Genomic DNA, 10,926 nt, shown 5'->3' on the forward strand with positions numbered 1-10,926 from the left:
TCAAAAAAACCCAGGGATCATACCAGAACAGACTCATTTGCCCTCCTACTGCGCTGTGATATACAATCACAGTACAGTGGAACCCTAACATGAAGTTTCATTCTCAAACCTGCTAAAATTATACTGCTTTATGGTACACACACTGAAGTGCCTATGTTAGCCACAAAAGTCCTTTTGTAAACCAGTAAAACTGCAGAGCTCATGCTCTGGTGGAAGAGCATAGAGACTTATGTGAAGTTCGTGATACAAATTCATTATGGATGTCCCACTCCAGGCATCCTTCCCTCATTTACAGTCATTACGCCACAAGGAAAGAGAACTGAACTTTGTCTTTGGTGCCTTTCTTTCCATGTAGAACACTTCCAGGAAGAAGGAAATCACTTTGATTTTTGTCTGATCTTGATGATAAAAAACAGGTTACTTCAAAAAAGCTCTAAAACCACCTGATCAGATTTGGGTTTGAGACACTCAAAGGCAGCCTGACTTTAAACTGTGGCAGAATGAAGAATACAGGCTGCTTTTCAAGCTTTAAACGTCATGATGTGAATTCAGGTATTCATAGCTTGAATTCATTTTAGAGGTATAGGCCAAAAGGTGGTACTCATTAGGAAAACGCACCTGTTCAATGCCTTCCCCAAAAGCAAGAAGTGATGAAAAGCAGTCAGCCTGGGTTTAGTGGTCTTACACGAACCACATCTGGAAGTTTGTCCCATCCATCTTCTCAGATCATCTTTTGAGGGGCAATGGTCAAAACAGGTTAGAAAATAACCCCTTTGCTAATAAATATTATCAGCAAGAAAACAGTTCCCTGCTGCAGATGTAAACTAAATAGCACACAGCAGACTGAAGACTAAATTTTGCTCAGAAATCTGGGACTGAGCTGACAGTCAAAGCCTGGGTGGGAGAGAGACCCACCTTCAGAAGGAGAGACTTCTGAGTAATACCACTCACAGGCAGAAACCCTCTGCAGGCAGGTAGTTATGCATGTGACTAAACTTAGGCCTTTATGTTCTATGATCATGAGGATCAGAACTGCAGATTTACCTCCTTCCCACCCAGCACTCCCTATGTTAATGCAGTCCTTCAGTTTTTGTGTTAATGTAGACCTTCAGGCGGGCAAACCACACAGCACTCCATCTCTCCTTTATTTCCTCTTCCTCTCCTGCATTTCATCTGACTCTAAAATAAAAACAGGGGAGAAGGTGGCAGGTTACAGGAAAGCCTGCAGAGGATTCCTCCTCCCCAGATTAGGATTTAATTGTATTCCTACTGAGTCCCTTCTGGTTGCGCTCGGTCTTTCAGATGAATGTTTCATCAATATGATTAGGATCATATCCCTCAGTCTCGTCTATTTACACAATCGGTTGTGACAGCTCAGAGTATAGTACTCCCTAAAGGAAATATTTGATACCACCCTATCATTTTATTCAAATCATATTTTGCACTCCACACTTTCAGGCTAATGTCATTCGCCCCTGGATTACATATTTGTTATATCCAGCAAGCACTAAAATCATTCCAATAAGGATTAGATTAATATTTATATTAGCCATACTCATATTATTATGAGCAGGGCTACGGAGACCTGGGTAAAGGGAGGAGATAGCTCAAGGGGCTGGGATATTGGGCTTGTATGTGCAAAAAAAAAAAGTAGGGCAGTGATTCAACAATAATAATAATAACAATAATAATAATAATAATAACAATAATAATAATAATAATGTCACAATTTTATGGGGTGGACGGGCATGAGGGAAGTGCCAGTAGGCCCCTTCTCCCTCACTTCAATCCCCCCGCTGCCACTTTCTCCCCAAAGCCGGGGCTCCACGGTTGCCCACCGCCGGCTCCCCGTGCACGCCTAGCCGGTATTCCCGCAGGGAAGGGCAATTTCTGATGCGTAACGGTACCGCAAGAGCCATTAGGGCCTATTCCCGCTTCGGCGGCCACCGCCTCAAAGGCAGCCCTGAGGGGAGGGCGGCGGCGGCTGAAGGGGGCTGTAAAAATAACCTTTCCAGGGAAAGCCCCCTCCATTAACGCCGCGCTCCCTTCAGAGAGGAGGAGGTGGGAACACGCGAGCAGGTGGTGAAAAGCCGGCGTTGAGGAAGGTGGGAGCGGAAATTCAGACCGAAAGTAAAACCCCATCGCATTACTCGAAAAGAAAACACACTCAAAAATATCTGCTGCCTCCTCCCCGGAGCGCTGAGCTCGCCGCCTCGGGGAGGAAGGAGCCCTTTCTCCGGAGAGAGACGGGGAGTTGGCGCCGTAAGAAAGAGCATTTCGGGGTCGTTTACTTTTCCCGCCCGGGAGTGAAGCGGCGGCCACACAGTTTGGGGCGAGCAGCGAGGGACGAAGTTTCGTTGGAAAAAAAAATGCCAGAGGGTCGTTCCGACGGGCCGCTGCAGAAAGCACCTGCGGGAGAGACGATGAGCTGCCAGGTCTGCTTTAACGAAAACCACCCCAATACCGGAGTCTTCTGCGAGAAATGGTCTCAGTCCATCGGAGAAGCCCCTCTCCTCTGCCTCTAGTGCCCCGCCGGGCGCCCACGCTATTTAAAAGTAGAGGCTACGCACGCAGAGAGAGCGCCGAACTCGCTCTGCTCAGTGAGGAAGTATCCCAGAGAATGGCTAATTCGCGGGGAACGGCCTCAGTGGATTATTACACTGGTGTATCTCACTTTCTCCGGGCCGAACCCCCGGGGTGGGCAGAGCCTTTGGCCGGCCGGCAGCCGCGGAGGTTCGGATTCTCCCTAATCTAGAACTCAGTTTTCCCGTTTCATCAGGCAGGGCTCGCAGTTCACCTCCCGCCGCACACCACCGCAGCGGTGTAAATAACTATTTTTTTAAGAATTTATTTATTTATTTATTTCCCTTTAAGCCCGCCATCCCCGTCCAGCTGCCGTTTCAAACTCGCACGCAGCTTTACATACCACAGCGTCGAAGTGTCAGGGACGAGGCCGACGGGCGCGCTCCCTTCCACCGTCCGTTCGCAGTCAGTCGAAGGTGATGCCGCGTTTCCCGGCACATCCCCACGCCACCCGGGGCTGTGGGGGATGCGGACGGAGGGACACTCACCCTTGGGGTGTCCTCCTCCCTCCAAAGCCACGATAAAAAGCCCGCCGAGGCGAGGCGGGGCTCTCCGCCCGCGACCCGCTGTTTGTGTCAGTAAATCACATTACGAAGCAAAGTGCAAGGGTAGTTAACTTTATCTTCTGTTAATGTAAACAAATAAAAAGCATTCAGTTCCTTGATCTTTAGTTAAATCTGGAGTTGTTTATCAGTGTCATCCTATGAAGATTAATTAGATACCTTTATTCACAATTTGGCGTCTGACACCCCATTTTAGGAATGCATTATAATCACAAGGTGTTAATTGGGGCCAGCCAGGCACTTACATTTTTATTAAACAGTGTGAGGACTCTTCGCAAGTATTAAGTTCTTTTTTTACGGTGCGGTGCAAAAATATACAGTTTTTAATAACACAGCGCGGCGGAATCGTGCTCCCGGACGCTGTGTAATCGGCGTTTGCGGGGCGGGCAGGGATGGTCGGCATGTCGCCGCAGCCCCGGCTGGGAACAGGGAGCAACCTGCCCGTCCAGGGGACTTTTCCGGGGAAGGGTATCCCCCACCTAAAAAATACACACAAAAATTATATTCCATCCCTAGTCCCTTAAAAATTACCGCGACTCCCCTTCTGTCCCATATGGGGTCCTTGTGCGGTGGACAAGCTGCAGGGACACCGATTTGTTTCGCTTGCCAGCGCGCAAAGCCGGAGCCTCGCCCCGAGAAAGGAGGCGCTGATCGATACCACCTCGGACACCCGCCGCGTCCCGCTCTGGACGACGGGGAGCCGCTGCCGCTGCCCCCACCTCGCCGTTACCTCCACCGGGAGCGGCCCCGGCCCGAGCCCCGCGTTTATTCTGTTTGCATCCAGGAATCGCTAACAGCTTAATCCCATTACTGCCTGCATATCCTCAGGAAGGTCCGACTGCTGCGGCAGCCGGGATTCAATCGCTGTGCCGGGTGGAGCTTTACCTCCAGATAAGCGGGCAGGGGAATTTCGTGCTTGGTTCCGGGAAACCGGAAGGGGCAGCCCCGGGGTTTCTGGGGGAGGCAGGATGGGTTCACAATTCGCTCCCCGGGCCGAGGCTGAGCTCTCACCTCGCCTACCTCAGTGGGGCAGGGCAGAGGAGGGTGACGGGGAAAAGAGACCGAGGAGCCGACCTTGGGGGGGATGCCCCGGAGAACCGTGGCAAACTGCGAGATTATGAAAAGGGGGGGGGGGGGGGGATTAAAACAGCACAGACAGAGCTAGCAGCACGCAAATGAGCACGGTGTGAGAACTGAAGCAGCAACATTGCAACATATAGAGACAACTTAAACCCCTCAGACTGTGCTCCCTCCTCCCCCTCTGGGACACCCAGCAGAGGCAAAGAAGAGGCAGAGCCACCCTCTCTTCTTATCCCTGGCACCACATTTATTTAAAATTACTAGTATGTACACAGAAAAACAAAACAAAAAAAAGGTCTTGGTGGGTTAAAAGTTTGTGTGCCAGTGCTCTAGGGCCAACCAGTTTAAAATGGCTGAAACTATAGGAAAGAAGAGTGGGTAGTTACATCATTTCCAGTTTCATACAGGGCAGCTGAAAAAGTCACTTTACATACACATAAATAAAAATCTTTTTGCAATGCTCCATATATGGTAAGTTTGATTAACCAAAAAAAAAAAAAAGCCTTTTGAACTTCAAAATACCACCAGATGTCCTTCCAGCTGAACAGCTATAAGGTCAACTATTTATACATTATTCCACAATATTCTACAGTGTACCTAGACAAAACACAACTGTACACTTTGTTTTTGGCCACCTGAATAAAGGTTAGGCTTTTGGGATGGAGGCTTTTTTTTTTTTAATGCAGGTTCTAAGCTAAAAGAGTCAGATTTGGTCATTGTAACCCTATCATTGGCAACAAGACCTTCAAGTCAAAATCCTGTCTGGCAAGCAGGCTTTATTTTGGCCATCTTCTGCCAAAAAAACTCTTAGCTGAACAAGCCAACTCAGCCAACTGTGTTGCAGATAAGGTTGAAGAAACCAATGCAGTCCAAAGCAGAACATAGCATTTGGGCAGCTCCCGACAACCCAGCCCCCTTCTATCAGAGGGTCGACCAGGGAAGAAAATTAAATTTGGGATCCTATCCCCCTATTTCCTTGCTCAGGAGTGCATAGATTTGATCAGGTCTCTGAGCCAAGCCAAACTGTACACTTTAGTGTCTCCAATAAATAAGCACATTGTTAAGATCTGGGGTCCTCCTTACAGCTTCTGCATGTGGTTCCTTCTAAAGGAGGGGATGAATTCTCCCATGGTTTGCTCTTTCCCTACTTTGTTACCTGCAACAGTGAAAAAGCTTTGGCACCTTCTTTAGAATTGCACACAACAATTAAAGGTGGAAGGCAGGAGTCTTTTTGGCAATTGTAATGCAAAAAAAACCCAAGGCCACTCTGGAAAAAATGAGCCAATTGGAATAAAAGGATGTTTTAAGAACTAGTATAGAACGCATAATAGCCCATGCCTTTTGAAGTGTCTTTGCTATAGTCCTCAGCATTAATGTCCTCACATTTCATCGTTGGGGAATTTTCATTGCTGGAAGTGCTAGGGGAAAGCCGTCTTCTCTTACAAGCACCTGTGTAGACCCCAGAATCATTTGAATCTAAAGACTTTATGGAGGGTGGAGTCTCTATCCAGGATGAGCCAATTTCTTCTTTCACCTTCTCCTTGGAAAGCTGATCTTCAGAGAATCCTGGAGGACTTGTTCTTGAGGTCCAAGGTAATCCTGTTGTCATTTTTCGCTGGTAAGAGCCCCTGCTCCCCCAGCCTGCCATGGATGGAAATGTCGGGTCTGGGTAGTATCCCAGTGCATGGGATGTCTGAAGGGGGAGGGATTTAATGCCATAAGGGAGCAAGGTGCTATGAGAATACTCCGTCTCATAGGAGTTCATGTCCAGTTTGTTGGCACTGGGCTGCTGTACAGGCGTCACAAACCACCGCTGAGGAGGGCTGGCCACCTCCTCGTTCTGCTGTGGGGACAGCAACCCATTCGTCTGAGGGACGGTTCTCTCACCGTTGTAAAACCTGGCTGGGGGCAGGTTGTTGACAAACTGTTCTTGGAAGAACGGCTGCATACTGTATCGGGTGCCAGGGACAATCTGGTGGGATCTAGGAGAATCCGTGGGAGATGGAGTTAATCTGTCATTTTCTGAAGCTGTGTACATGCTACAACATAAAAGAGAAATACCAAGTGTTTTTCTTAACAATTCCAGTATGATAGTAAGACTACAGAAAAACACAAACAGGAAGAAACTCGAGTTATTTCTTAATTAGAATCATAACTATAATTGGATGGCTGTTTATTTTTATCTTATTTAGGAGGATTTTTTCCCCCTAGTCTAGTATAAGATTTCTGGTATTACTGCTACAAATACACTGTTCTCCACCATCCAACCCATTTTAGATGAGGTGCGTGCAGCAGCCATACTTGTATATATACACCCAGCTCCGATTTTCCAAAGGGCATTTGAAGCTATAGAAGTGACCATTAGGCAAGTCTTTTGCTAACAACTCCAAAGATGCTGCTGCCTACTCTTAGAGACACTCAGTACACTCTACTGCCAAATCTGCAGGCCAGCACAAATTTACTGCCAAAATTCAGAAGCCTGCTGAAAGACAGGTAATCAAGACAATACACCATTCAAACAGACATTTAAATGTTAGCAAAACTGCCAGAAGTATTGCTGCTTCTGAATAACTTTATTAGTGTATAAAGAAAATCTTTTGCACAGACATTTCAGGTCAGAATCATGCTTCCTAGACAGAAACAACTGCAAAAGAACACAGAAGTGTACTTACGAGTCATAGTTGTCTCTGAAGCCTTTTGCAAAAGGGTTATGGTCAATTTTGAGCTGTGTAATCTAAAAGTGAAAGCAGAATATAGTAAGATGAGACTCTGAACCCACAAGGCAATTTTATTCTCAATTGTAATTTTATACATCTGTGCTTACATCAGTGTTTTGATATGCTGTAACTGCTATGAACTGTGTTTCAGGGAAAACAAATGTTTGAGTCTTTGAGGAATCATTCAGATCTTCAACACCATCTTCAGTCACTTCCACAATGTGAAGCCGGGGCTGGTACTTGTGTAGAGACTGAAGTACTATCATCTAAAAGAAACCATGAAAGAGACAAAATCTTTAAAACAACTGCATCTAACATTAAAAGGTCTATTTTACACCATGACATTTTCTTCCTGTAAATTGTATAGAACATTTTAACTGTTATCAGGAGATGTTTCATAGCTTATAGCCCTGTTTCAGTAAGAGCCATCAGCTACACTCCTACTGTTTGAGCAACTCCGGGGATAAACATACCAGCTAAAAACAAATAAATTCACACATCAAATTCTGACATTTCTGACTCCATTCATATGGAGAAGTAAACAAGATCTATGACCCAGTTCAAGAAGGGGACAAGTCACAGTGATCTAGCAGCTCGATGAAATGGTGTAAAGGCCCAAAATCCCAGGGCTCCCCTGCTGACCCACCAAGAGCCCCCTCAAGCCTGCCTCCCCCTCCATACCTGCGCGTTGTTGTTGTTAGCACCTTTATTGTTCGTCAGCTTCAACTTCCCGAAAGAAATCTCCTGCCTCATCCAGTGAGCCCCAGTGTTGGGCGACTCGGGGTGAACGTAGACCTTGTTGCCTGGGGAAGTAAAGTCAGTGAAAGGCCGGCCGGGCACGGGGCTTTGTTCTGACCCCCCCCCGCCGCGCAGCACCTCGGCTCCACGATGGCCCCTCTCCCACACAGCCTCGCACACCGCGGCGTGAAAAAAGGTCGCAAAACGCCCTTAAAAGTGTAGCTCGTCCCTCACCAAAATGCCGGGTGTGGGGAAGACCCTGCAGAAGGGGGAGAAGCGGGAACCCTTTCTGGGAAACCGACCCACAGGGAAAGGCGGCGAGGAGACCCGAGAACCCGCACCTACCTTGCATGTTGTTGTCGGCTTTGCCGCAGGTCACCCACTTGCCTCCCTGGAAACGCCAGTGATTGGGGTCCGCCAAGACCACCTCCACGAAAACGTTGTAGTGCGCCGTGGGGTTGAGGCCAGTGATGTTGAAGCTCAGGAAAGGAAACATCCTCCTGGAGAGAGGGAGGAAAACCACACGGCATGCTGAGGTGGGCCGGGGAAGGGGGCGCGGGCTCCGACGGATGCTGTAGGCGGCCGCAGGGTGCCCCGTCCGTCACGGCACCAAGGAGACCAAGGAAGCAAGCGGCGAGCCCCAACCAACCCCCGCCCCATCTCCCGACCACCTTGCGTGGGGAAAATAGGAGAGTTGTTTCTCAAGGAAAGCATTCCGGGGCGCGATCGACGGGGACACCGCGCACCTCCTCCCCAGGGCAGCGGGGAAGCGCTGCCTGAAGCGGAGCGTCCCCAGGGGTGCCCCCCTCACCACCCCCACACCACTTCCCGCCGTTTTCGCCATCCTCTGCACCCGCTTACCGGCCCTGCTTGGTGATGATCATCTCCGTCTGGTGCCGGTGGAACTTGAGCCAAAGGGGTCGGTTGCAGAGGAAGACCTGGGCCCGCAGCCCCGGGCCGCCGGCCGGCACCCCCAGCGCCCCGAGCCCGCCACAGGAGCCCGACGCCGCCGGGTAAGGGCCGTAGAGGGGTCCGCCGGCCGTCGCCTGCCCGTACTGGTACCCGCCGCCGCCGCCGAACTGCGCCCGGCCGCCGGGCGGGCACACGGCGCCCGCGAAGCCGCCCGGCGACAGCACCGAGCCGTAGGGGTATCGCGGCCCGCTGGGCGGCTGGTACACGGCGCCGTGCTGCGCCGCCGGCGGGTACGGGAAGAGGGCGCAGGGCCCCCCCAGCTCGGCCGCGGGCGGCCCGGGGGACTGCAGGTAGTAGCGCTCGGGGCTCAGGCTGTCCATGGAGTAGCGGGCGGCGGCGGCCGGGGGCAGCTCCTCGTCCCCGCACGGGGTGGCCTTGCGGCCGTCCGGCTTGGGGGCGGCGAAGGGCGGCTCGACCGCCTCCGCCTCGCCCAGGATGGCGGGGGCCGCCCCGAACTTCTTGGGCATCTTGTCCAGGTCGAGGCGCGGCGGCGAACCCGGCCCCGGTGCCCCGCGGGAGCCGCCGCCAGCGCCCGTCCCAGCTCCAGGTCCAGGTCCCGCTCCCGCGGCGGCGCCGCGCCCCCCGCCCTCCAGCGGGTAAAAGGGGGCACCCGGCAGTGTCCCCGCCGCCGCCAACAGCGGCTCACCCAGCTGCATCCTCGATAGGCGGTGCGGTGGAACTCCCACTCGGTCCGGTAACGACCCCGACCCACGGCTGCACAGAGCTACAGCAGGGCTTCGCCGAGGCGATTTATACTGGCGCGCCGGGCTCCTCGGGCCGCCGGGGAGGGGCTTGCGCCGGAGCTGCCTCATCGCCGCCCTCCACCCCCGCCGACCCATTGGCTGGGCCGCGTGACACTAATTTAATTAGACAGCTACTAATTGGAACAAGTCACCTGTGACTCTGGTGTGCGCCCCCGCCTCCACGGCCCCTCTTCCCGCAGCCCGTTACCCAGAGACTCCGGCCCTCTCCGTGCCCCCACGTTGCTCGAAGTGAGGGGAACGGCCGCATCATCCCACGGTGGCCGCGGCTTCCCCTGTCCCAAAAAAAGACCTTTTGCCGAGATGGCACCGTCCTCCCGGGCGCACCGCTCAGGAGCAGAGGGGAGAATTCCGGGCGGGGAGCGAGGAATGGGGATGAAAGGGAAAAACATGTGAAGGAAAGCCGGGACCCGCCAGGGAGGGAGGGCAGCGATCTGCCGGGCCGCTGAGACGGGGCGGGTGACACTAGCCGCCGCCATCTCCTCGCCGGCCGCCTCGCTGGTCAACCAATTCGACTTATGCCTCTACTGAGGCCAGCAGCCTCCTTCCTCCCTCTCCGCTCCCCGGGCAGCATCCTTATCCTGGGGTTGACATGTTTCACCTCGTGAGGAACGTCTCTGTGAGAAGCGATGGGCTCGGTTCGCAATTCCAGTTTTCAGGGACTCGGCGGTCGGTTTCTCACAACCCGCGTTGCCCTTCAGCATCTCCCACGGGGGAGGCAGATTTTTAATTGAGGCAGTTTCCAGAGCTGTCTGGCGCTTTCTCTCAGCGGAAAACCGTGAGCCTTTAGCCCTGCAAGGGAAGGGACAGCGCTTGGGTCGATGCTCGTGTGATTGTGTCGAGCGCGCAGAGCCGGCGCGAACGATTTGCAGCTATAAATCCGCAGCCCCTCGCCCTCTGCCCGCCGCCGGCCAGCTCACAGGGAGCGCTGCAGGCACTTGCCTCCACCTCACGGCTGAATTTTAAACCAGACTGGCCGAGCGGCCAGATTTCGTTGCTTGACGGAAGGATCCGGCCGGGCTGCAGCAGCCGAGCTCTGCTGCCCGCCCCGCTCTTGCCGCGCCGCATCGGGGCGACTGAGATAAATGGCGAACAAGTGACGGCGGCCGCAGAGCCCCGAGGCCCTGCCCGAACCCCGCCGGGATGCGGATCCTGTGCAAGCAGGGCGCTGGCGGAGTGGGAGCGGCGGGGCGCGCCCGGTGGTGCCCGCTGTGCCCCCGGACAGGCACCGGCACCGGCGTCGCAGAGGGCAGGCGGGGCTCAGCCTCCACCTCCGGCGGGAGCCGAGAGACTGGGGAACCGACCCCTGCTGTGTCCACCTCCGGCTACGGCCACACAGGCGGGAGCCTGGGACAGGCTGCTCACAGCCAGCACCGAAATACTAGACCCAGCCCTAACCACCCGTTCTCTCCAGGATAACGTTTGGCCCAATTTTTGCGTGGATCTCGTTCGACCGAGGAAGACAACACAAAGGTGTAGGAGAAGCCCGATGCTCCGGCACGAAGCGGACTG

General features: G+C 53.0%; 1 protein-coding gene across 1 annotated transcript; it reads right to left on the reverse strand.

Annotated features, from left to right (window-relative positions):
• Positions 1-4,468: 4,468 nt before the first annotated feature.
• On the reverse strand, positions 4,469-9,362 carry EOMES (eomesodermin). Its single transcript, XM_027639278.1, has 6 exons — positions 8,543-9,362; positions 8,027-8,181; positions 7,625-7,746; positions 7,051-7,209; positions 6,899-6,960; positions 4,469-6,265 (listed from the first exon to the last, which is right to left on the reverse strand). Exons 1-6 carry the CDS (start codon positions 9,307-9,309, stop codon positions 5,530-5,532), a joined length of 2,001 nt encoding a protein of 666 aa, XP_027495079.1. The 5' UTR covers positions 9,310-9,362; the 3' UTR covers positions 4,469-5,529.
• Between the last annotated feature and the right edge of the window lie 1,564 nt (positions 9,363-10,926).

Source organism: Corapipo altera, unplaced genomic scaffold (genome assembly GCF_003945725.1).
Source record: "Corapipo altera isolate COAL_440 unplaced genomic scaffold, ASM394572v1 44, whole genome shotgun sequence".
NCBI classification, from domain to species: domain Eukaryota; kingdom Metazoa; phylum Chordata; class Aves; order Passeriformes; family Pipridae; genus Corapipo; species Corapipo altera.

Coding starts and splice junctions, on each gene's coding strand:
- EOMES (XM_027639278.1), bottom strand. CDS start 9,309: ATGCAGCTGGGTGAGCCGCTGTTGGCGGCGGCGGGGACACTGCCGGGT. Junction 8,182..8,542: donor ATCATCACCAAGCAGGGCCG/GTAAGCGGGTGC, acceptor CCCTCTCTCCAG/GAGGATGTTTCCTTTCCTGA. Junction 6,266..6,898: donor TTCAGAGACAACTATGACTC/GTAAGTACACTT, acceptor TTTATGTTGTAG/CATGTACACAGCTTCAGAAA.